This window comes from Coregonus clupeaformis, chromosome 23 (genome assembly GCF_020615455.1).
Source record: "Coregonus clupeaformis isolate EN_2021a chromosome 23, ASM2061545v1, whole genome shotgun sequence".
NCBI classification, from domain to species: Eukaryota; Metazoa; Chordata; class Actinopteri; order Salmoniformes; family Salmonidae; genus Coregonus; species Coregonus clupeaformis.
This window is the reverse complement of record NC_059214.1, coordinates 22,692,720-22,718,237: the sequence shown is the minus strand read 5'-3', so window position 1 is coordinate 22,718,237 and position 25,518 is coordinate 22,692,720. Positions and strand designations below refer to the sequence as shown.

Below are 25,518 nucleotides of genomic sequence, written 5' to 3'. Positions count from 1 at the left end.
TTGTGTTTTCAGTGTAAGAAAGATTTCAAGTGTTCTTGGAATATCTGTAGACCATGGTAAGAATGTATCAGGTCAACGACAGGCAGCTTGCAGACTATTTACTATAAGCTCTGTTCATCTGGTTGAATTAAGAGCATGCCATTTTAGCTGAGAATGAGCCATTTTAAACCCTCTGATCCCTCTATCCTGTTTATTTCTGTTCCCTTCTTAACTCACTTCATTGTATTCAAACCTCTGAAAAATCACAAGTAAAATGCATTTTGTATTCAACTCCACTGAATATTATTTCCTCCTCTGAAGCAAAGTTGTTTTGCCTTAATACTAATGATGACTATTCTCTCTAACAGTATTGTAGTGATTACTCACAAGAGGGCATCTATGCAGCCCTGACTCAGTATGCGTCCCAAATGGCACCCTATTCCCTATACCAGAGACCTATGGGCCCTGTTCAAAAGTAGTGCACTAAATAGGGAATAGGGTGCAATTTAAGAGTTTAGGGGTGATTTGAAAGTGCTCCAGCAGTGTGGTGTGTGTCCTCTGCAGCCTATAGCCACTCTGATGCTGACGTGGTGAACCAATCGGTCCTGGAAGCTAACATTGCCACGGAGGTCTGCCTCACCGTGCTGGACACTCTCAGCATCTTCATCATGGGATTCAAGGTACCCGCCTAGCTGTGGTTTCTGTTGGTTATAATAAGCGGGCCTCAACATGTAAAAGCCATCTCAATGCCTTACTTATAGTGCATTCGGAAAGTATTCAGGCCTCTTCCCTTTTTCCACATTTTGTTACGTTACAGCCTTATTCTAAAATTGATTACATTTCTTTTTTTCCCTCATCAATCTACACACAATACCCCATAATGACAAAGCATAAGTATTCAGACCCTTTGCCATGAGACTCGAAATTGAGCTCAGGTGCATCCTGTTTCCATTGATCATCCTTGAGATGTTTCTACTTGATTGGAGTCCACCTGTGCTAAATTCAATTGATTGGACATGATTTGGAAAGGCACACACCTGTCTATATAAGGTCCCACAGTTGACAGTGCATGTCAGAGCAAAAACCAAGACATGAGGTCGAAGAAATTGTCCGTAGAGCTCTGAGACAGGATTGTGTCAAGGCACAGATCTGGGGAAGGGTACAAAAACATTTCTGCAGCATTGAAGGTCCCCAAGAACACAGTGGCCTTCATCATTCTTAAATGGGAGAAGTTTGGAACCACCAAGACTCTTCCTAGAGCTGGCCGCCCGGCCAAACTGAGCAATCGGGGGAGGACCTTGGTCAGGGAGGTGACCAAGAACCCGATGGGTTCTTCTGTGCAGATGGGAGAACCTTCCAAAAGGACAACCATCTCTGCAGCACTCCACCAATCAGGCCTTTATGGTAGAGTGGCCAGACAGAAGCCACTCCTCAGTAAAAGGCTCGACAGCCCGCTTGGAGTTTGCCAAAAGGCAACTAATGGACTCTCAGATCATGAGAAACAAGATTCTCTGGTCTGATGTAACGAAGATTGAACTCTTTGGCCTGAATGCCAAGCGTCACGTCTGGAGGAAACCTGGCACCATCCCTACGGTGAAGCATGGTGGTGGCAGCATCATGCTGTGGGGATGCTTTTCAGCGGAAGGGACTGGAAGACTAGTCAGGGTCGAGGGAAAGATGAACGGAGCAAAGTACAGAGGGATCCTTGATGAAAACCTGCTCCAGAGTGCTCAGGAACTCAGACTGGGGGCGAAGGTTCACCTTCCAATAGGACAATGACCCTAAGCACACAGCCAAGACAACGCAGGAGTGGCTTTGGGACAAATCTCTGAATGTCCTTGAGTGGCCCAGCCAGAGCCTGGACTTGAACCCGTTTGAACATCTCTGGAGAGACCTGAAAATAGCTGTGCTGCGAAACTCCCCATCCAACCTGACAGAGCTTGAGAGGATCTGCAGAGAACAATGGGAGAAACTCCCCAAATACAGGTGTGCCAAGCTTGTAGTGTCATACCCAAGAGGACTCGAGGCTGTAATCGCTGCCAAAGGTGCTTCAACAAAGTACTGAGTAAAGTGTCTGAATATTTATGTAAATGTAATATTTCTGTTTTTAATTTTTTATAAATTTGCAAAAATGTCTAAAAAACAGTTTTTGCTTTTTCATTATGTGGTATTGTGTGTAGATTGATGAAGATTATTAGTTTTTTTTTAAATCAAATTTAGAATAAGGCTTTAATGTAACAAAATGTGGAAAAAGTAGAGGGGTCTGAATACTTTCTGAATGTACTGTATGTGATTATGTTATCTAATCACTGACAAGAACGCAATCATACTTGTGTACATACAGAACATGCATTTGATATGTCTTGTTTGCGTTTTTATTGGATATTTCACCTTTTTCCCCACTTCTTATTTGATGTTGTCTATTTCTGTCAGTCCCTTGCTTTTGAAGATAACTGTCTGTACTGTATGTCCTCAGACCCAACTCTGTTCGGACCATGGCCACAACCCGCTCATGAAGAAGGTGTTCGAGGTGCACCTCTGCTTCCTGCAGATCAACCAATCAGAGACAGCCCTCAAGCAGGTCTTCACCTCGCTGCGCACTTTCATCTACAAGGTAAGGAGGCCATTGATTCTTAACACCTCTCTTAAATATGCCAAGTATCTAATCATCACTATGTGTCCGTTTCCAGTTCCCCTGCACCTTCTTCGAGGGCCGAGCGGACATGTGTGCTTCGTTCTGCTACGAGATCCTGAAGTGCTGCAACTCCAAGCTGAGCTCCATCCGCAGTGACGCTGCCCACCTCCTCTACTTCCTCATGAAGAGCAACTTTGACTACACCGGGCGCAAGTCCTTCGTCCGCACTCACCTACAGGTGAGAGAGACAGGGTTTCCCTTCTACGTGCTCATACATTTGTCTCCTCAGAACATCTCTATGTAGCAGCACACTATGGAACTCTCCTAAAGAGCGGTTTGGTTGATGGTTATGGTAGTAGTTTGGTATTGATGTGTGCATTTCCTGCCCTCTCGCCCAGGTGGTGATCGCCGTCAGTCAGCTGATCGCTGACGTTATCGGTATCGGAGGAACCCGCTTCCAACAGTCCCTGTCCATCATCAACAACTGTGCCAACAGTGACAAAACCATCAAGGTCAGAACCCGATGGACGCGCTATTCTCATTCTAACTCCATGTCATCAGTATTGCTTGGTCTTTAATGAACATATCATATGAAATGTATTACATCCAAGGTTGGACCACTTGAATAATCTGCTGTATTATCCTGTATAGAACACCGCTTTCCCGTCAGATGTGAAGGACCTGACCAAGCGGATCCGGACAGTCCTGATGGCCACGGCTCAGATGAAGGAGCATGAGAGGGACCCGGAGATGCTGGTGGACCTGCAGTATAGCCTTGCCAAGTCCTACGCCAGCACGCCCGAACTCCGCAAGACCTGGCTGGACAGCATGGCTCGCATCCATGTGAAGAATGGAGACCTGTCTGAGGTCTGTACCAGGCTAGGGGTCAGAGTTTGGGCCTAAAAATATATAAGTATAAGTCAATGCCAGAGGGATGGGTGTTATATTGATAGGTGTAGTTATTTAAGGAATGGATTATGGTAGTATCTCTATATACACAGTATGAGGATGTTATATGATGAATTCAAGTCATGTGGATGGCTGGTAAAACATACTGATGTATCTGTGATGTTCTCTGTTGTTCACAGGCAGCCATGTGTTATGTGCACGTGGCGGCACTGGTGGCCGAGTATCTCCGGAGAAAAGGTGCGTTTTCCGTCAGCAGTAGAGATGTTGCTGATGATTGCCATTCGATGGTGCCGTTGTCTCTTTTCAAGACAGGAGAACTTCACAAGGGGTTCATGAATGGTCAGCTCAATGTGATTTTAATGAAATGATTGGTAGTTATTAGTTAGTTATTAGTTGGTAGTCCAATACTATACTGTGATTAGTGTACATAGTGCTATGTAATCTGTCGTTCTTTCTAGGTTCCGATACGATCAGGGGCCGTATATCGATATATCGGGATATTATTTTTGACGATATTGCGTGTTGTTTTGACAATATCGCAATATTATTTTTGCGCTAGTTGGCTGTACCTGCACCAAAACTCCTTCATAGCTTGTTCTCCGTCTTCTTTTTAAATAGTTGTTTTCAGCACTTTTATTTCTATGACTGATCAAAACTCGTTTTCTCATGGCTCTCTCTTGTCCCTCTGCAGCAGAGATTTGGTGAGCAAATGTTTGGAACATCGAATCGCAATAAAATGGCAGTGTGGAATCACAATACATATAGAATCGTGAGAATCGCAATACATATCGTATCTCCACCTAAGTATCGTGATAATATTGTATCGTGAGGTCCCTGACAATTCCCAGCCCTAGTATGTATCAAGCGTCTTAGAGTTAGAGTGCTGATCTAGGATCAGGTCCTCCCTGTCCGTATTCAATGTGATCTAAAAGGCAAAACTGATCATAAATTAGTACTTTTGCTATGAGATGCTTGATACATACAGCCACATATTTTGTAATGTAACATAGTGTAAACTGTCGGTCTGTGTTGTTTCACACACAGCTTCTTAACACCAGAGGGATAATCAGCTCTGTGAAAGCAGGTCCACTCATAGCACACTGTATGAGAGAGCAATTCTCTGTTTTCCTGACAACAAACTTTGGCTTTTTGCCTTTTTGGAAACCAGATAATGTTCTGAATTAAATTATATTTTCCCCTTAGTGTATAACCTGTATAAAATACCACAGAAATAAGAACATGTCTTTCTATTTGGTAAATTGATGATGTTCCCATTTCCTTAATGTCCATAGGCATGTTCAAGCAGGGTTGCTCAGCCTTCCGGGTGGTCACTCCCAACATTGATGAAGAGGTGTCCATGATGGAGGATGTGGGCATGCAGGATGTCCACTTCAACGAGGTGAGAGACTAGCAGCCAGCTGCTCTATGCTGCTAGGTCAAGACATGAGTTCTGGTGCTCGTTTGAATGTCCTTTTTTGGGGGGGCATATACAACTCTTATCTTGTTTATGCTCAGTTTATATCCTTGGATCATTTCCAGCACACTTGCTCTTAAATTTTGGAGTTTGCACTTTCTTGGAGATAACCAGGCAGCTATCTTGTAGAGATCAGTTATCAGTGAGTCAGCTCTGCTCCGCACTATCAAACAACATGCAAAACGAAAGACGCAACCAATTTCATGTCTAATGGTACTTTTGAATTTATTACAAAGAAATCATCTCTTTTCTCTAATAAGGCACAGCGTAGCTTACCATTGTGGCATATGATAGCCGTCCAATAGCCATTAAGAGGTGATGTGGAACAAATGTGCATTTAAATCCCATTTTCATATCCTGTTCACCATATCCTCATTATACACGATGTCATTAGAGTTACACAACTGTTCATGTTGCGTTGCATCAAGGACAATAGGCCTCTAGTACTTTTTTCTTTCCGCTAACCTTCATAAAGCTTTGAAATGAAGCCCTTACATGTGTTGTGTATAGCCAGATCTCCTTCGTGTGGACACTGTATGAAAAGTCATTCTTTCTCTCGTTCTCGCTCCCATACAGGATGTCCTGATGGAGCTGTTGGAGGAGTGTGCTGATGGCCTGTGGAAGGCTGAGCGCTATGAGCTCATCTCAGACATCTACAAGCTCATCATCCCCATCTACGAGAAGCGTAGGGACTTTGAGGTACAGCAGCAGACCCGCACCCTCTGTTGGTTCCACTGTCTATGTCATGGGGCCCAACACTTAAGGATAAAGGGCCAAACTTTGAGAAAAGATGCTGATTCTTATCGGTGTGTTTGTGCGTTTCTCAATTCCACAGAAACTGGCTCACCTGTACGACACGCTCCATCGTGCCTACAGCAAAGTGACAGAGGTCATGCACACGGGCAAGAGGCTGCTGGGAACATATTTCAGAGTGGCTTTTTTTGGCCAGGTGAGCTAACGATTGAAATCTGACGGTAGGCTGTCGTACCACAAAAACAATGCAATGGAGATCAAACAAGTTGTTTCACTTTCCCACTATACTATTGCTTTGCTCTTTCAAGTACGGTATGCAGGTATTTAGATTTTGCACTAATTATATTTTCACTGTATTGTTTAAGATAAATCCAAATTGTAGGTGCAAATGGCTAAATTAATAAGTGCCCTTTATCCAAAAAATAACTTGATTTGAGCATGGGAGCTGCTGGAAGCGTTTTGATTGATAAAACCATGACCAGGTCACTTGGCCTTTTTATTATCCATTCTAATACTTTCCCCCCTGTTTTTTATCCTCTTTAAAGGCAGCGGTAAGTTCTGCAGTAGGATCTGCTCCTGAGCAGACAAAATCTATGTGTGGTGTGCTGCTGCTGTAATCCATGACATCTTTCAGCCAAAATGTGCTGCTTAAAGTTCTTAGCAGTTACATTAACTCACGAACCTTCCGTCAACGTTTTTTGTTTGGTTGTTGCAACAGCATTGCATGTTGCTGTTTCAATGGAGTAATAGACTGTCTTCTTTGCTTCCATTTTCCAATGTTATTTTCAAAGTCTTCTTACACCTGGTTCTTCCTTCTTTCACTGTGTTAACTCTTGTGTTTTGCAGTTGTTGCTTTTGACAGTTTGCTTTGTTGGAGTGGAAACCTTCATAGAACCATGTTCCTTGGTGTTACTTCTGTATGTGGCGTTAGAGTGTGAACATGTATCTGCTATAGTTGTAGTCTGGGTAGTGTTGGAATAACTATGATTTTGTTTTCTGTTGCTCTACCTACCACTCCGTAGCAGTACCAGTTTACTGACTCTGAGGCTGAGGTAAATGAATGAGAAAGTCAATATTGTGGTAAACACGCTGCATTAGAGCTTAAGGATTGTGACGTGCCCCTGTTAGTGCAGTCAGTGGTATTAACCGCCACCTAGCTCATCCATCTCGGCACTCTTTACTACTGCCTGGCTTAGTGTTGCCCTGACAACAAGCATATTAGTCAAGGTTCAATGGGAGGATTCCATCTCTCGTCTCTGTATCCATTCATCCAGGTGATAGCTACTTCCCCATTCAGCTACAGTGTTGAGGGATTTTTTATTATTGGTTTTTGGGTATAAATACTGAACACCCTTTGATGGAGTGAAATCCAAACCCCTGCGTCCATCCTTTTATTTGTTCAGTAGCACTGATCCTAGATCAGTTTTGTTGTTTGTTTCTGTGCTTTGACTGTGACAGATCCAGGGATATGTATTTTGGGAATATTTCTTGCTGTTAGGGTCAGGATATGAAATTGTTGCTGTCACTCATCCCATTTCCACAGACAATTAGTCAACACGGCATAGTGCCTTGGTCATTAATGTTAATGTGGTGGTGTACTCTGTTGTTTTAAGTCTTCATACTGCTTTTGACGTCATTGTTACATGAACACCTTCACATTTGGGTTTCCATTGTTTTCATTTTCTCTAGTACTGTATGTACTATAACCATAGTGTGTATTTTTGGCTTCCTCCTAGGGATTCTTTGAGGATGAAGATGGTAAAGAGTATATCTACAAAGAACCCAAATTCACCCCACTGTCAGAGATATCTCAGAGGCTACTCAAGCTCTACTCTGACAAGTTTGGCCCAGAGAATGTTAAGATCATTCAGGACTCTGGGAGGGTGAGAGTCAAATCTTTACTCTTGGTATTTGACCCTCGATTTGTGTTTTGATGGTTCTGATTGGTCCTTTGTGTTATGTGTCCTATCCAGATAAACCCTAAAGATCTAGACTCAAAGTATGCCTACATCCAGGTGACCCATGTCACCCCATTCCTGGAAGAGAAGGAGCTGGTGGACAGGAAGACAGACTTTGAGAAGAGCCACAACATCCGGCGCTTTGTCTTCGAGATGCCCTTCACCGTGTCGGGGAAGAAGCAGGGAGGGGTGGAGGAGCAGTGCAAACGCAGGACCATCCTCACCAGTAGGTGTTCCACTTCATCTAGACAGTTGGGGCCAATGAAGGGACCCATAGGTAGACATCTTATTCCGACTTTATGTTCATGGATGTACAGGAGGCCTGACAAAATCTGTTAAGATAAGATATAGGATAAACAAGATAAGATGTTCCTATTACTTACACAGTACCTATAGATGACTCTCACAGAAAAGAATGTGCACAAATATCAGACACATTCCTTATCACTCAAACATGATCCGTCATACTTAGAACATTCCCTGCGTGTAGCTGGAAAAGGGGAGGCATCCAGGTAATCTACAGATATGTATAGTCCAAGGATCATGCTCTGGTGCAGACAACAGTAATAAAACGCATCAGTCAACAAAGATCCACTCACAGGGGAATATTGACGTTAAACGTGTCATAGTATCTACAGTATTTACTTAGACAAACACCTCATACCCATAGAAACCTTTGCTAGCGCCGTTATACCTGTATCTCTACCTGGCATAACATTGCTATAGGAAGGGTCCTGTGCAATAATGGAAATATCTGATGAGGTTCTGAGTATGTCAGCTCTTTGTTACTAATATTTCTTCATCCTAATTGGTTGTGTTTTATTGTTTTACAGTGTAAAAGACTCCAATGTACAAACTTTATCTTGTATCTTCATTATCTGATAAGGCTGCCTTGCCTCAAAGGTCTTTCTTTAGTGGGTGAATGGGCAAGTCTCACGATGTAGAAACTGCTTAGAACGCATATCTGTCTGAACCCCTAATAAACGCATGTGTGGGTGAGGATGTTTTATGCACCTAATAGGGTGAGCAACCGTGTTCACATCCATTTTCTCTCAATCCCTCTCTTTCTCAATCTCTCTCTCATAGCAACACACTGTTTCCCCTATGTGAAGAAACGTATTGCGGTGATGTACCAGCATCACACAGACCTGAACCCCATAGAGGTGGCTATAGATGAGATGAGCAAGAAGGTGGGCGAGCTGAGACAGCTGGTTTCCACCAGTGATGTGGACATGATCCGCCTGCAGCTCAAACTACAGGGCAGCATCAGTGTCCAGGTGCAGGCCATAAACCACAATTCCTGTCCTGACAAACCACATCCCCTGTCCTCACTAACCACATCCTCTTCTTACATGCCAAATCTTCTGTCCTCACAAACCACATCCTCTGTCCTCACAGAGCACAGAAACACAACTTTATTTTACCCATTCACCTATTTTATTCAATATTTAGACGTATTATATGGTAAAGACATCCCTAAACTTGCCAATATAAAATAAATGTTCTTCTCACCTTTAGGTAAATGCCGGTCCCCTCGCATATGCCCGAGCTTTCCTGGATGATGCCAGCACCAAGAAGTATCCTGACAACAAGGTCAAACAACTTAAAGAAGTCTTTAGGTGAGTTCTTACGGAACACACATTCCCATGCCACACAACGTATCTATCCACTAAGTAATTACAGAAAACCATGAATTACATACTGTATGTATTATGTATGACACTGGCCTTTTGTGGAGCAGGCAGTTTGTGGAGGCGTGTGGCCATGGCCTGGGCATCAACGAGCGGCTGATCAAAGAGGACCAGCAGGAGTACCATGACGAGATGAAGGCCAACTACAGAGACCTGGCCAGAGAGCTGTCCGCCATCATGCACGAGCCAGTAAGGAGGAGCTACCTGCTAGCATAACAAACATTGGGATCCAATATTGTTTGTGCTTCAGTCGTTTTTAATGATTTGTACGTTTTGGAAGAATCTGTTGTATTTGTTCTGATTGCAATGCTGGTGAAACAGTTTAGTTTGAGGATTGTTATGAAAGTAACTGTTATTATAAGGCATTGGAATTTCATAGTCTAATCTTTTATGATCTTTGATAACGCCTTTTTCCCTCTGTTTTTCCTTTGTGCTGACATGAGCAGATTGGATGGTAAAACATCTTTGGCATGGGCTTCATTACGTGTGATTAATCCTAATTAAGTTGTCTAAAATAGACCATTTATCCTTTAGCATCACCTTGAACTCTCTCCCTCGCTCCCTTCCTCCCCCTTCCAGATCAGTCCAGTGGAGGATGGCATGAAGAGCGTTCTTCCAGACTCGCTGCACATCTTCAATGCCATCAGTGGCACACCCAGCGGTGCCACCATCGCGGGCATGCCCAACTCCTCCTCTGTGGTGTGAGACCCTCCGGGATTGGCTGACCCCTGACCTCAACGCTCCGCATGCAGGCGCCAACCAGTGTGCCAGAGCTGCCACGAGCCCCCATTCCTGCTTCACCGCTCTCCTTATCATCAAGTTTGCTCTGACTAAAGTGAGACAATATTAATGTTCTTTTAACCTTCTTTCACACCTTCTCTGGCTTGTCCCATGGGTCAGGACAAAGGACTATGTCGTTTTCTGTTTTCACTATCGTATACAGTACAGCCACTCTGGAGGATGGGACCAGGGACATTGATCCATGAGGACGACTGAACTAAAGGAGTTCCACATGAACAGAGAGGGGTGGGGGGAGGGGGGGGTTGTCTATCTGTGGAGCAGACATACAGTATGAGGGGAGACTGGTGTATCCTCCACCCTGTATCTGACTCTGACTGGGGTTCCTGTCTGTGTAGTGTTTGGGTTCCATGATATATATATATGACATCAATGGTAGTGTTTCCTGTGGAGACGTCCCTGTAGGGATCCTTAAAGCAACACAAATGTGCATGTGATGTCACTAGCTCCTCATCAGCCTTCTGTTGTCTCATTGTTATCTCTTTGTTTTGATCATTTGTCTTCTACTCTGAACTCTTCAAGTGATTTTGTATGTACATTATTCCACTTTGATAAATCTCATATTGATGTCTTGGCGAACTATATATGCTGCATACATTGGCATTCATCTCTCTGTACATGTACATGAAGACTTGTTATGTTTCTACAAAGCTGCAACTTATTGGAAAAAGAGCCTCCTATGAAAACGTTAGCGTTCGACCTTAATCACTGAAATGTCTTAGAATGGGATTTTTCTTTTTTTAAGCCATTTGCATATAAGTATATTCCAAGCTGTTCATTCTTGTATATAAAAAAGGAGTGCAATATTTGTATTTTGCAAGGTGTCTTGCTGTGTTGGGTTCAATACACTGTAAGATGATGTTTGTCCTTCTTGCCAAAGCAATGAGGTGTGGATCTAGAGACGAGGCCTACTGTGGAAGTTATATGAAGCTTTTACCATTTTAGTGTTCATTCAAATGTTAATGAAATCATTTTATATTTGGGAAGCATTGGGTTTTTTATTTTTATTTAACAGAAAGTCACTGTTCTGCTGTATACAGAAATGTTCCCTAATGCTTTTCTTTTAAATAAAATTCACTCATTTCTCTGCACTTCTACTTGATTTCCTTATTAACCTTTCTCACAACAACATTGATGGAAGTAGACTAGTAGCTTGTTGTTTTGTTGTTATCATACAGTATTATCTAATTATTAGCTAATTTGAGGTATTGACAGACTCTCAACTTCCAACCTCTGGTGTTCTCACATAAGATAAAACCATAAAACAGCATTCTGGGATACCATTCCAGGGTCATGCCTCCTAGCCTTAGAGGTAGGGATCATTGTGTTAGCCTGATAGGGATCACTAAAGGATACTAAACGTTACAGGACAAGGAGCAGTCTCTATACACTGCCATCATGACAGGTCAGGCAACAAAATGCTATTAAAATTGCTAAACTTGCATCTGTTAAATTATGTTATGGCTCTATGCTATTCAGATATCTGGCATTTTCTGATAGGCTTATGTTATTGGTGATAATAAATTGCATCTATTTAATTGTTACACCAGTACCCTGCTTAGATATCTAGAATATTTTATATATTTAACTTAATGGTTTTATTTCTCACACACAAAAAGATGAAGAGGGTGTTAAGAAGGTCAAGTCAAAGGTAAGACTTTTAGTGTGCTGTCCATTGTCTGGATTAATTTATTTTACAATTGATGCTCTGAAACATCAAGAAATGCTTCCTAGATTAAATAAACTAGCCCTAAATTGAAATAATACTATGCAACACAATTCAAACTTGCATGTTCAGCTACACTACATGACCAAAGGTATGTGGACACCTGTTCGTCGAACATCTCATTCCAAAATCATGGGCATTAATATGGAGTTGGTCCCCTCTTTGCTGCTATAATGGCCTCCACTCTTCTGGGAAGGCTTTCCACTAGATGTTGGAACATTGCTGCGGGGACTTGCTTCCATTCAGCCACAAGAGCAGTAGTGAGTTAAGTCACTGATGTTGGGCGATTAGGCCTGGCTTGCAGTCGGCGTTCCAATTCATCCCAAAGGTGGGGTTGAGGGCAGGGCTCTGTGCAGGCCAGTGAAGTTCTTCCACACCGATTTACAAATTATTTCTGTATGGACCTCACTTTGTGCATGGCGGTACTGTCATGCTGAAACAGGAAAGGGCCTTCCCCAAACTGTTGCAACAAAGTTGGAAGCACAGAATCGTCTAGAATGTCATTGTATGCTGTAGCGTTAAGATTTCCCTTCACTGGATCTAAGGGTCCTAGCCCGAACCATGAAAAATAGCCCCAGACCATTATTCCTCCTCCACCAAACTTTACAGTTGGCACTATGCATTCGGGCAGGTAGCTTTCTTCAGGCATCCGCCAAACCCAGATTCGTCCATCTGACTGCAAGATAGTGAAGCGTGATTCATCACTCCAGAGAACGCATTTCCACTGCTCCAGAGTCCAATCCCGACGAACAGTTCTTGTGCTGACGTTGCTTCCAGAAGCAGTTTGGAACTCGTTAGTGAGTGTTGCAACCGAGGACAGATCATTTTTACACGCTACGTGCTTCAGCACTCTGCGGTCCCGTTCTGTGAGCTTGTGTGTCCTACCACTTTGCGGCTGAGCCGTTGTTGCTCCAAAACGTTTCCACTTCCCAATTACAGCACTTACAGTTGACTGGGGCAGCTCTAGCAGGGCAGAAATTTGACAAACTGACTTGTTCGAAAGGTGGCATCCCATGACTGTGCCACGTTGAAAGTCACTGAGCTCTTCAGTAAGGCCATACTACTACCAATATTTGTCTATGGAGATTGCATGGCTGTGTGCTCGATTTTATACACCTGTCAGCAATGGGTGTGGCGGCTGAATTAGCCGAATCCACTAATTTGAACAGGTGTCCACATACTTTTGTATATATAGTGTGTGTATCTCATTCAATATCATAGCTGGAAGGTAATCCTTATTTTTGACTGCACTCTCCAATTTTACGTAAATTGGCTTTTATTCAGCTATAGTATAGATTAAATTATAAAGATACTAGCGTAATATGGTCATTATTTTGTGTCTGTATGCACAGGAAGTCTGTGGCTATCCCCTCAGCATATTCTTCATTGTTGTAAATGAGTTCTGCGAGAGATTCTCCTACTATGGCATGCGAGGTAAGAATATGATACAGTATGTACTATCAACAACTTCATGGGCGTAATCAACAGTTATAACCCAGTGAGCAAAACTGGTTGAAAAAACATCATTTCAACAAGTTTTGCCCACTGGGAATAAATATAGTGGCTGTGTGGAGTGCCCATCCTGAGGAGCTTCCCCTTCTCTCTCCCCTGTCCACAGCTGTGCTGGTGCTGTACTTCAGGTACTTCCTCCGGTTTGATGATGACCTGGCCACCTCCATCTACCACACCTTTGTGGCTCTGTGCTACCTGACTCCCATCCTGGGAGCCATTATAGCAGACTCCTGGCTGGGCAAGTTTAAGTAAGTGACTGTTCGGAGCCCTAGAACTAGATTGTATTACAGAACAGGAATCCCTTCTTGCACTGGTAGCTAACACCTTGATTTCCCCTTCCCGCAGGACCATCATCTACTTGTCCATTGTCTATGCAATTGGCCAGGTTGTGATGGCAGTCAGCGCCGTTCATGACATCACGGACACAGACAGAGATGGAACGCCAGACAACTTGACCTTGCATATGTGAGTCATCCTCACTTCAAGTCAAGTTCAGAGATTCGCTTACGCAAACACAAGTCACATGAGAACACTTGCTGGGGTATGTCCTGACTACATGGACTTTGTGAGGTGCTACTGCAGGCATGGCCTAACAATGTTGCTCTGCCTCCTCTCTCAGTGTGTTGTCCATGGTGGGCCTGCTGCTCATTGCGCTGGGTACAGGTGGTATCAAACCATGTGTAGCTGCTTTTGGAGGAGACCAGTTTCAGGACCACCAGGTTAGCAGAATAACTCAGTATTCAGAGAATGACACCACCACTGCATCTTATGTCTGTGTCTTTGTCAGTATGCTGATAGTTCCTCTCCACAACTGCAAAGCTATTGTAAATCCCACATACACCGATGTTAACCTTGAAATTAAGAACATGTAGGAGAACCTTTGCTCCTTTGAGAAGTGTAATGTACATGTATCTCCTATGAATGGCACATAATATACAAAATGTACACGTAATGCAAATCTATTCCTTTTTATTTTTGCAGGCGAAACAGAGGAGCACTTTCTTCTCTGTTTTCTACCTGTGTATCAATGGTGGGAGTCTCCTGTCTACTATCATCACACCAATCCTCAGAGGTAGGGGGCATGTCCAAGCCAGGCAGACTATGTATAATAACTGCCTAAATGCTGTCTGAAGATATTCCCACAAATCTGCATAAATAACAATTTAATACACAACCTTTGTTTAGGCCAGGAGTGTGGCATCCACAGCCAGCAGAAGTGTTACCCTCTGGCATTTGGTGTCCCTGCTGCGCTCATGGTGGTCGCCCTTGGTTAGTTTCTCTACCATCTTCTCTATTCTACCTACAGATGTAGGATCTGAATTTGACCTATATTGTCACATCAAAAAAGTCCTGCAGCAACAGGATTTGAATGTTTAGTCCATCATTTTGCTGGATCGGTGGTCAGACTATTAGCCGGCTAAAAGTAGGCTACATAAAAAGTGCAATACTGTTAATATAACAATGTGTTAGTGTGGGTTTTCAGTACATTTATGTAAATCATGAAGCTCATCTGCATTTCCTGCAGTGCAGGAAAATTCTCAGCAACAAAAGAGTGATCAAATGAAGATCCTACATCTGTACCTTGTCCCATGGTTTTGCAGTAATATTTATACTAATAAAGAGTATGAAAATGTAGTTTGACAGTGCTTTTTGTCCCTACAGTCGTGTTCATAATTGGAAGTGGTATGTACCATAAGACTGAACCGCAGGGAAACATTATGCTGGATGTTTGTAAATGTATTGGGGTAAGTCAAACATTATCTAGTACCAGCATTCAGCATAATTGCATCAACTTTCACAACAATGTGAAAAATGACTGGAGGACTCTGAAAGGATCATTTCTGTGTCTGCTCGCCTTTACAGTTTGCAGTAAAGAACCGCTTCAGGCACAGGAGTAGCTCCTACCCGAAGAGAACGCACTGGATGGACTGGGCCGAAGAGAAATATGAGGTACTCTACATTGTAAACTCTCCTACTGTCTCTACATAAATGTCATGTTCAGTCTCCAATATACGAACAACACCTCATATTTTCTTTCTCTCTTTTTGTACTTGTAGAAACTCCTCATTGCTCAGATAAAGATGGTGCTGAAGGTCTTATTTCTGTACATTCCCCTTCCCATGTTCTGGACCCTATTTGACCAAAAGGTATCTGAGATTCGTTGGAAAATAGTCTAGTTTGTCCTGCAACGTGTGATGTAACATAGCTTGTAATATCCATGTGGTATAATCAAATAAAACGTTCTGCTCCCTCACAGGGCTCTAGGTGGACTCTTCAGGCCACCACCATGGATGGGAACTTTGTATGTTTGCAAAAACATCCCACTATAAAAAGTAAATTAAAGCTACAATTTGCACGTTGTTCATGTTCGTAATGACCTTGCTCTCTTTCCAGGGGTTCCTCATTCTGCAGCCTGATCAAATGCAGGTAAGTTAGAGGTACTTTAAAGTTCCTGATTTGTTCCATCCATGGTTAAACGCACTTCTTACCATAGAAACCATATTTCTGACAGACTGTCAACCCCATCCTGATCCTGACTCTGGTACCTATCATGGACAGTGTGGTGTACCCACTGATAAAGAAATGTGGCCTGAACTTCACGTAAGTTATACTTAAAGAAAATTATAAAACACATGCCTGTACAGTATCTACAAAACAGTGAAGAGGCAGGTGTAAGCATGCTTAGGAATCTAACCATGAACCTTTCCTCAACAGTCCTTTGAGGAGAATGACAGTGGGGATGTTTTTTGCAGCTATGGCCTTTGTTGCTGCAGCTTTGGTACAGATCCAGATTGATGTAAGTGTCTACAATACATCTACATTGTGTGGCAGTTTGTTTCTGGTTTAGCAAAGTATTCTTTGTCGCTATCATGTCTTGTATGGCTAGGAATAGATGTAGCATTGTTGTATGCAGAAACAGTCCAGAACCCAGGCTACAGGAAATCTATATTATGAGGAAGTAAAAGTGCAGAGTATCCCATGTTGACCCTCTTAATGGCAATGCTTTCACTGCCTATAGAATTGGAATGCATAACAAAAAGATTATGTTTTCTAAATCCTTACTAGTACCCAGAGCCATATATTAAAATCTATATGTATATGACTCTGCTTGTATCTATTTCAGAAAACCTTGCCAACCTTCCCTTCATCCTCCCAGAGCCAATTAAAATTACTCAACATGGGCAGTAACCCCTTGAATGTTACCCTACCCAATAATGATCCCTTAATGATTGAAGCAGCTCAGGTAAACCATCTTGAGGAGGTTCACTTCTCTTAGGGATTCATATCACAAAATCCGACTGTATTAGCAGAAGTCTTACACAGATGTTGATGACTATTAGAAGAATACGTTTTACATTTTTTATTGAACCTTTATTTTATCAGGGAGCCATACTGAGACCAAGGTCTATTTTACAGATGAGCCCTGAATTACATAAATTACAGAAAATACACACATCAAAATATAAATACTAAATACAAGCAGAAAGAAAAACATGGTCATAAAAAAAAACACATTCATCAGTAATAAGGTCCTCAATTTATGGTTTAAGTAGAATTATAAAGTTATGATCAGCCAAAACATTACATTAAGACATTTATCACTGTGTTTATACCTTGCTGTGAAACTGATTTAAGTCCACTCATATATTTTACAGGCTAGTGCAAATTACCTTACATTTGAAGAAGAAAGCATCAAAGTTTCATTTCAGAATCCTGCAATATCTAGGACTATTTCCTTAGCAAAGGAAAAGCGGCAAACACTTCTAATCCCCTCAAACCTCAGTGCCCCAATGTGGGAGGTGGTAAGTACATACCTATTATTACACCCTTATAAAAGTACAGTATTAACATCATGAGCATTAAGTCAATATACATTTTCTCTGATCCTCTGTTGCAGACTGACGATTTGATGGCAAAGCCAGAGCAAGGGGCCAATGCAATCAGGTGATTTTGAATGCATTTCCCAATGTTTACCGAGATGACCTAAATGAACATACATTTCTAGATAATCTATAGCCATTCATGGTTAACTTGGGTGTGTTTTTGTTGTTGTTGCTGTTTCTCAACTCTATATGTATTAATTTCCAGATTTGTTAATGGGATGGCTGGAGCGGTGAATGTGTCAACTTTTGGAACCATTGACTACTCCTCTGCTTCCAACTACTCTCTCATATCAAATGGAAAGTAAGGAATTAATTCATGATTATACTTGCAAATATGCAGTATAATAAAGAAGATGACATAAAGAATATGCAGCTAAATCCTTAAAATGTGTATTTAGCTGATTTTGCTTACAGTACATTATCTGGCTTAAGACTCACAAACACAGATTTCCAAAGCATCTCTTCTTACTAATTTCCAGAACCACCTTCACCATTACCAGTGGTGCAAACACATGTGAATACTCCAGAGAATTTGGATTCGGAAGTTCTTACACTATCCTTATACCCAGTGATTTCTCATGGGGCGTGAGTGTAAGTTTCACTCCTTCTATGTATCACTTAATAATACAGTGATATATCCCATAATCAGATTCAGTAAGTTACAGTTTTGATTGTCTCTTTTATATAGTGCTGGGAATCCATTTCTGTGGTTGAGGACATCCAGCCCAACTCCTTCCATATGGGCTGGCAGATCCCACAGTACTTCCTCATTACCTGTGGAGAGGTGGTGTTCTCTGTTACTGGCCTGGAGTTCTCTTACTCACAGGTGAAGCACACACAACCTTACTAGTCTACACTTAGTCATCTGATAGACCCTGTGCTGAACTTGAATCATTTTGATCTGCACAAAAAGAGGGGAAAGTATAAAGTAATATCTTGAATTTTCAGTTGTAAAATCATGGGTGGCCGTACTCCAATTCACAGCATAATTTACTAAGCTATATATCTTTCTTCAAAGGCACCGAGCAACATGAAGGCAGTGCTGCAAGCAGGCTGGCTGTTCACTGTAGCTATTGGCAACTTTATTGTGCTTATTGTGGCTGAGATTGCACAGATCGAAGAACAGGTACAGTGCCACCAACCTACATTCTACAGATAACTCTCTCATTCTATGTGCTCTGAGGACACACTCATAGCACTCCTGCAGCACGTGGTCTGCGTATAGGGCAAGCCAGCCCTGACTCTCTGGGTGAAAGAGTTGAAGTCTTCAGTGCCCATGAATCATACCTCAAGGGCTAGATCTGTTGAGGTAAATATGTGACAGGTGTCAAATCTTTGTGTTCTTTCCTCCTACAGTGGGCAGAGTTTATCCTCTTCGCCTCCCTCCTAGTGGCAGTGTGTGTCATCTTCTCCATCATGGCCTATTTCTATACCTACATAGACCCTGTAGAGATCGAGGCCCAGTTCAGGGACAAAGGCAGTAAGGAAGAATCAGACAAAGAGGAGCTTCAAATGCAGAAGAAAGATTCCATAGCCCATCACAATGAAGATGATGAACCCAAACACACCAAAATGTAAATGTCTGTAAATGTGCATAATTATCTGTGTGTGTGTGTGTGTGTGTGTGTGTGTGTGTGTGTGTGTGTGTGTGTGTGTGTGTGTGTGTGTGTGTGTGTGTGTGTGTGTGTGTGTGTGTGTGTGTGTGTGTGTGTGTGTGTGTGTGTGTGTGTGTGTGTGTGTGTGTGTGTGTGAGTGAGTGAGTGAGAGAAAATAAAAGAGAAAAAAAAAAGAAAGAGAGAGAACATGAATACCTATTGTATTATAGTTTTGATATGCACAAAATAACTGCTCCAAGTATGGTGCAGAAAGGGAAAAGGACATTGGTACTACATTTCAATTCCAGACTTCTTTTAAGCTTTCGGCAGTGAGAGAAAACAACAAAACATTAGAAATGGAACAATCTGTTATTGAAAAAATAACTGTAAAACATCCCAATGTCCATTGATCAGGATCAATTTTGTATGATTATACTGTATAAATTGCATTGTTTTTAATATAGAAGTTAGTGTGTATTTAAAAAAAAAAAAAAGAAATCTGTGTCATTGCTTAAATAAACATGAAATAGACTCCATTTTTATCATGGCTCTCATTTAGGCTCACCTACATTCATCTGTGGATTGGGCATAATACAATTTATAGTCCATGTGATTTGCCTTAGACTATAACATATATTTTTAAAAGAGGACTGGGTTTGCACAGGCCAATAAATTATAATAAAGTTAAAGTTTTGTGTCAGATAACATACAGTAGGCCAACTCATATTCTGTTCTTCTGAAATACATCTTCTTCATATCATAATGTTTCTTTAGACTTGCCTAAAATAAATAATGGATTTATTGTGATGGTATATATTAAATGGATTTATTAGACTTCTTTAAATGTAGATGTTCCATGTTTTTAAATGTATATGTTCCAAGCTGCTTGTATGCGGTTTGTATGCGTGGAGGCCTGTGTCCTCATTTATCCATTTTGTGTAGAAACCATTCTAAAATACTGCTTACGAACGGAATGTAGAATGTTAGTAGGCATAGAAAAAGTGTGATTTATCAAACAATCCTACGAGCGTCATACGCACACGGGTAAGAGATAACGTTGAAACATACCAATTGTTTTCAGGTTCAGTGCTCGTGCTCGACCTTGGCTGTTTGCATTTCGAAACCCTCCTAATTAACTATATATGATCAAAATCATCCCTTTAAAGCCCGTGGGAATATACAACGCCATAACATGAAATAGCCTACAACGGCGCAACCAAAAAAAGCTACGCTATGCTTAGATTATTATTTTTTTTTTTCGAGACAGCAATAGAGGTGAAAAAGATGGCCATTAGGACAATGCAAGTTGCTTTAGCAATGGAAAATGTACTTGAAATGAGTAACACTCACCAACACACACCGCCAAGCCATCCATCCTCAACAGCTCCCTATACACTCTAAAAAAGTAAAGGTTCCTGGAGGATCCTTTAGGGGTTCTTCAAATTGAAACTGTGGGGGAACCCCTATAAATTCCTCGAAGAACCCTTTTTAATGGATCCTCAAATAACCTTTTGAATAACCTTTTGGGGTTAATTTTTTAACTTTTTGTGGTAAATGTGAATGAAAAAAACTGTTTTGATAATGGTTTTCATTCACATACCATAATGTAGAGGCCTATGGGATTTTCATTGAAGAGGTAAGGGGGGAGGATGGTACATGTGATCTGCATAACATACCACTATCAATTGACATACCTTTGTATGCCTCCCTGTCTGTATACCTGCAGGGGGGAGGTAAGGGAGGAGGCATACAAAGGTATGTCAATTGATAGTGGTATGTTATGCAGATCACATTTACCATCCTCCTCCCTTACCTCTTCAATGAAAATCCCATAGGCCTCTACATTATGAAACAAGGTATGTGTATGAAAACCATTATCAAAACAGTTTTTTAAATTCACATTTACCACAAAAACAAAGGTATGAATACTGTTGTGTGCATGTTTAATAAAACATCTGTATAATTACTATTTTTTGGATTCACAGACTTCACCCTCCCTACACCTCTGATGAATATAACAGGAAACCTGTTTGATCACCATGCACTGCAAAATCATTATTTGCTATGGATACGGAGCACATCAACACATTAACATCAACATGTCAGAGGATATACCCATTGGACTTGGGGCTCTGCTGGGAGTTTACCTCATATTTAGATTTTTTTATTCTGCTTTGCCACTAAAATCATAATAAACACTGACCACTAAAATATTGTGTTATTGTTGTTATTGTTATGTGTATTATTATTATTATTATTATTATTATTATTATTATTATTATTATTATTATTATTATTATTAATGATAATAATAATAGGGGAGGGGGGTTGTTCAAAAATTTACCCCAAAAGGTTCTTCAAACGGTTCTTTGAGGATCCATTAAAAAGGGTTATTTGAAGAACTTATAGGGGTTCCCCCACAGTTTCAATTTGAAGAACCCCTAAAGGAGCATCCAGGAACATTTTCTTTTTAGAGTGTAGCCTGTCAAGTGTTGTTGCATGAATTCACAATGGAAATACAATTAAATCAAAAAAGGATTGTAATTATTATTCTCACAATTTCACACATTTTCAACATATATTTTCCCCATTCTTGACAAGCAGTTGCCTTATTCCACCTCATGGCACTGTGCCTACACATGGTCATGGCTGTGCTTAAAAGTACTTGCACACTCAAGCAAACGTTTATATTGACAAATCTCACACTTAGCGTGGAAATGATCCCACGCATGGTTTACGCACAGATTTGTGGAAATGATCCCACGCATGGTTTACGCACAGATTTGTGCCTATGCACGGTTGTTAAAAGAGGCCCCTGTAGATGCTAAATGTGTTTATGTTAATAAACGGTCCCGGCAGTCTTTTGCATGATAAATACAATGTATGCTTGATCCGAAAATGTGGTCAGAGGCTTCGTATGGAGGTTGTGACGCAATAGCGGAGCCTCTGGAGGTATGCAGAGGCCAAATTGAGCTCCGTACCACATCGTCGTGCGCCTCTCAAATTTTGTAACAATATAGCTCCGCATTGACATGATAGGTTGACGGTAGGTGGGGGCAGGAGGTCCTCTATAAACACAAACTCACTTCCTTGACAACTTCCTCGAAGCGCAAGAAGTATGAATGCCCTGACTTCTGCAGAGGCCATGTCACCGTAAATGCAGACATCGGATTGACCATTCAGCGCCTTTCACTGGCTGACACTTTTGCATGACCATAACTGACTGACAAAATGTCATGATTGCCACAGCCCTAGCCACGACACGTCCGGAAATCGCAGGACAGTGGAGGGGTCTAGCAGAAATGTCGCAGACTTCCGGATGACAAGATTATGCAGACAATTCGCATATTGTGAGTGCTCCCAAAATGTCAAGATGTATGTCATAGTCTAATGTATGCCTAGGGGCTCTAGTCAATCCGGATACAGGAAGTTCAGCGTTACAGTGTGATTGAAATTTAAAGACAATGATCCCGCGTTAGCAAAAACTGCATTCACGGTAAACGTTGCATATGTTGGCTCAATCATGAAATTAATGTAACATTTATATTGCGCAATCTGTAACGTTTCAGCGATACAGATTGAATAGAGCCCTATTAAGCAATTTGACCATCTTTCACTTCATCAACTGGTGGGTCTCCTTCAATTTCTTTGCAATACTTAAGAAAACCTTCTAGGTAGTATAACATCGTTACTGACTCAAGGAAGTCAACGCACATCCACACTAGCTAGCTGTGTTAACTAGTTCATTAGATTACTAGCTAGCCAACTATGGGAAGACAATGGTATTGAATCATTTGCGCCAGAAAGAGGCCCACTGATAAGGCCAATCTATTGAGCCATGTACTCAGTTTACAAAACATTAAGGACACCTGCTCTTTCCATGACAAAGACTGACCAGGTGAATCCAGGTGTACGCTATGATCCCTTATTGATGTCACTTGTTAAATCCACTTCAACCAGTGTAGATGAAGGGGAGGAGATGGGTTAAATAATGATTTTTAAGCCTTAAAACAATTGAGACATAGATTGTGTATGTGTGCCATTCAGAGGGTGAATGGGCAAGATGAAATATTTAAGTGCCTTTGAACGGGGTATGGTAGTAGGTGCCAGGCGGCCAAGGTTTGTGTCAAGAACTGCAACACTGCTGGGTTTTTCACGCTCAACAGTTTCCCGGGTGTATCAAGAATGGTCCACCACCCAAAGGACATCCAGCCAACTTAACACAACTGTGGGAATCATTGGAGTCAACATGGGCCAGCATTCCTGTGGAACACTTTCAACACTTTGTAGAGTCCATGCCCAGATGAACTGAGGCTGTTCTGAGGGTAAAAGGGGGTGCAACTCAAGATTAGGAAGGTGTTCTTAATGTTTTGTACACTCTGTATAGCTGTGCAAAAAATACAGTGTCTGGTTTGCTGATGTTTTATCCATGTAGTCTCGTAGATTGTATTATCATTCATGTCATGATGTGCTTGACTAATTTCTGTCCATTTCTATCTAGATAAAAAGATTTGCTAATGCATTTTGGACTGCAGGACAGCAGTGGCATGTATTCATGGATGCCAAGGGAAGCCAGGCTTCCCCAATAGTTGTTTATTAGTCCGAAAATGTCAGAAACATAAACTTGCTTGACCATGTTGTAGGTCATGTAACTGTTTGTTACATGCAATATGTTTTGTGGACAGATGTTGCTCTCCGGTTTTGTGATGAAACAAAAGTGTGGTTGAATTTATTCTGCCACTGTGTCTTCTTATTGTCTTGGCTTTAGGCCTATATATCACGGTGGCAAGGCATATGAACTAACAGGATATTATAGAGCAAACAACGCAATTATCACAACAGAGGTTGTAATATGGCTTTTTGTCCCCGGCTTGGCTTCCCCTGTGATTTTACCCACGCACCGCTACTGCAGGACAGATGGCCATTATCACTGTCCCCAGTGTGAAATAATCAGGAGAGATAACATGACAATTCACCTGTTGTCGTGTCAAGGGGCTTCTCCTGTTACATCATCTGCACTGTCCTCCATGCCTGCGTGTCTGTCTGACAAACGGGAAGTGTTTTTTGTTTTATTATTTTAGATTAATGGCTATAAATCAATCTCTGAATGTGCCACCCTGATAAAAAACCACTCTCTTCTGCTGCGCTACGATGTAACGATTGCAGGCATATGTTTTGTCAGTGGATGTGACGTAGGGTTCAGCCAGGAGTTGATGGACAGTCGGAAGAGCAAATGAAATGGTAGGAGGGACATCCCAGCTTCAGGTGATTTCAGATTTCATATCCTACGTCATACAGGCTCAGAAAATATACTCTGTGTCCGTGGGAACCAGGGCTATCACTCAATGCAAGCCATTTCGATCTACGGTGTCCACAGATCGATTTGTAAGTGACAGTATAATTAATTTGCACAAAGGAGTAATCTACCCTTCAAGTCTGTGTGAACATGTCCGTTCACTGGATTACTGTGATCACACAAAGTCTGAAGAATTTCTTGAAGCAACAGTTTCAGATGAATCGGTTGCATGCACATTTTTGGGAGAAGCTAAAAAGGCAACTTGCCTAAAGAGGTAAAATTCACCACAAGAACCCCAAAGTGATGTCATCTATCTGCCAACCAATGACGCATTGTTCGATATACACTGAGGAAAAAGTTCCAGCCTACATCCCAGAAGAAGTAATCCGTTTTAAAACACCAACTGAGTATCCTACACAGTTATTTCCTGCAGAGACCAAATGCACTCTCTGTCTAGACCATCCAAAGCTTGAAAAAACAGTTCAGATAACCACAAAAGCCAGGATAATGACCATGACTGGTGTAATCTCGCTCTCGCTCTTTCTCGCTCTCCCCCCCCCCCTGTCTCTCCTTCAAATGTTTCACCTAGGACTTGTGTGATGGCCTCACTCTCCATGGATGAACACGTGCCTGAGGCTACTGTGGGAAGCTGTTTTACTATGCAAGGGTCTACTGTTATGGTTGTGAATGGAAATGTATCATGTAGTTATGAAAGTTCAATCAGCATGGCACACTAAGGCAATTCCACCACGGTTGCTGATTAACCTATGGGCTCACTCATGCAATAATCACTTTCCTTTCTTTCAACCAATGGGTGTAAATCTAGGGGAGTTATCTGTCAACTCAAACCTTGTCTCCCACTTGCTGTTTTGCAGTAACAGTCTTCCAACGACCTTCAACCACCCCACCACCACCAACTGAAGGCCCATCATCGGATCCCCGTTCTCCCAGTGGGTTCCGATACCAGCTGCCCAGGGCAACCTGTCATCAGCATCTGGCTCTGAGGAGCATTCCTCGGAGACGAGGCCTACCCCAAACTATTCAATAAAATTCCATATTGTATTCTGTCTCTGTTGTCATTCAGTTAAGCCTGTACTCGATTGAACTGTTGTTGTGCTTAAACGTGTGAGTCTGGGTCAATATGACCTATGTTGAATTAGTTGGCAGGAAGTGAAGGCCTGTCTAACTATACCGAACAAAAATATAAATGCAAAATGTAAAGTGTTGGTCCCATGTTTCATGAGCTGAAATAAAATATCCCAGATATTTTCCATACGCACAAAAAGCTTATTTCTCTCAAATTTTGTG

At 41.7% G+C, this 25,518-nt stretch overlaps 2 protein-coding genes and 1 long non-coding RNA gene across 20 annotated transcripts in view; all 3 read left to right on the top strand.

Annotated features, from left to right (window-relative positions):
* Window positions 1-11,288, top strand: part of LOC121536731 (dedicator of cytokinesis protein 9) — a 129,265-nt gene extending 117,977 nt beyond the window's left edge. For 11 of the 18 annotated variants that reach the window (XM_041844212.1, XM_041844203.1, XM_041844197.2 and 8 more), the window contains 17 exons: window positions 544-659; window positions 2,456-2,593; window positions 2,670-2,852; window positions 3,013-3,126; window positions 3,266-3,481; window positions 3,703-3,760; window positions 4,816-4,922; window positions 5,574-5,696; window positions 5,833-5,946; window positions 6,296-6,301; window positions 6,773-6,802; window positions 7,487-7,633; window positions 7,724-7,934; window positions 8,795-8,985; window positions 9,227-9,327; window positions 9,450-9,588; window positions 9,979-11,288. In XM_041844212.1, the coding sequence (XP_041700146.1) occupies window positions 544-659; window positions 2,456-2,593; window positions 2,670-2,852; window positions 3,013-3,126; window positions 3,266-3,481; window positions 3,703-3,760; window positions 4,816-4,922; window positions 5,574-5,696; window positions 5,833-5,946; window positions 6,296-6,301; window positions 6,773-6,802; window positions 7,487-7,633; window positions 7,724-7,934; window positions 8,795-8,985; window positions 9,227-9,327; window positions 9,450-9,588; window positions 9,979-10,104 (2,120 nt within the window). In that variant the 3' untranslated portion in view covers window positions 10,105-11,288. Of the gene's footprint in view, window positions 1-543; window positions 660-2,455; window positions 2,594-2,669; window positions 2,853-3,012; window positions 3,127-3,265; window positions 3,482-3,702; window positions 3,761-4,815; window positions 4,923-5,573; window positions 5,697-5,832; window positions 5,947-6,295; window positions 6,302-6,772; window positions 6,803-7,486; window positions 7,634-7,723; window positions 7,935-8,794; window positions 8,986-9,226; window positions 9,328-9,449; window positions 9,589-9,845; window positions 9,854-9,978 lie in introns of all 18 variants that reach the window. The other 7 variants (XM_041844206.2, XM_041844198.2, XM_045206586.1 and 4 more) reach the window with 3 other exon arrangements.
* Window positions 11,289-11,511: 223 nt separating this feature from the next.
* slc15a1a (solute carrier family 15 member 1a) lies at window positions 11,512-18,958 on the top strand. Its single transcript, XM_041844224.1, has 23 exons — window positions 11,512-11,602; window positions 11,817-11,848; window positions 13,276-13,357; window positions 13,542-13,683; window positions 13,781-13,900; window positions 14,055-14,154; window positions 14,417-14,507; window positions 14,621-14,704; window positions 15,098-15,180; window positions 15,299-15,385; window positions 15,493-15,582; window positions 15,693-15,737; window positions 15,830-15,862; window positions 15,948-16,036; window positions 16,151-16,232; window positions 16,560-16,679; window positions 17,092-17,238; window positions 17,334-17,380; window positions 17,525-17,620; window positions 17,799-17,910; window positions 18,008-18,145; window positions 18,338-18,445; window positions 18,676-18,958. The coding sequence occupies exons 1-23, from the start codon at window positions 11,596-11,598 to the stop codon at window positions 18,895-18,897; spliced, it is 2,157 nt and encodes a 718-aa protein (XP_041700158.1). The 5' UTR covers window positions 11,512-11,595; the 3' UTR covers window positions 18,898-18,958.
* Window positions 18,959-21,992: 3,034 nt separating this feature from the next.
* On the top strand, window positions 21,993-25,272 carry LOC121536750. Its single transcript, XR_005994900.1, has 2 exons — window positions 21,993-22,264; window positions 25,086-25,272. It is a non-coding gene; the product is annotated as an uncharacterized LOC121536750 (long non-coding RNA).
* Window positions 25,273-25,518: the final 246 nt, after the last annotated feature.

Bases quoted from the DNA above. Each gene is read 5' to 3' on its own strand.
- slc15a1a (XM_041844224.1), top strand. The intron at 13,901-14,054 runs GTGAGTCATCCT...CTCCTCTCTCAG, and splicing joins GACAACTTGACCTTGCATAT to TGTGTTGTCCATGGTGGGCC. The intron at 14,705-15,097 runs GTTAGTTTCTCT...TTGTCCCTACAG, and splicing joins GCTCATGGTGGTCGCCCTTG to TCGTGTTCATAATTGGAAGT.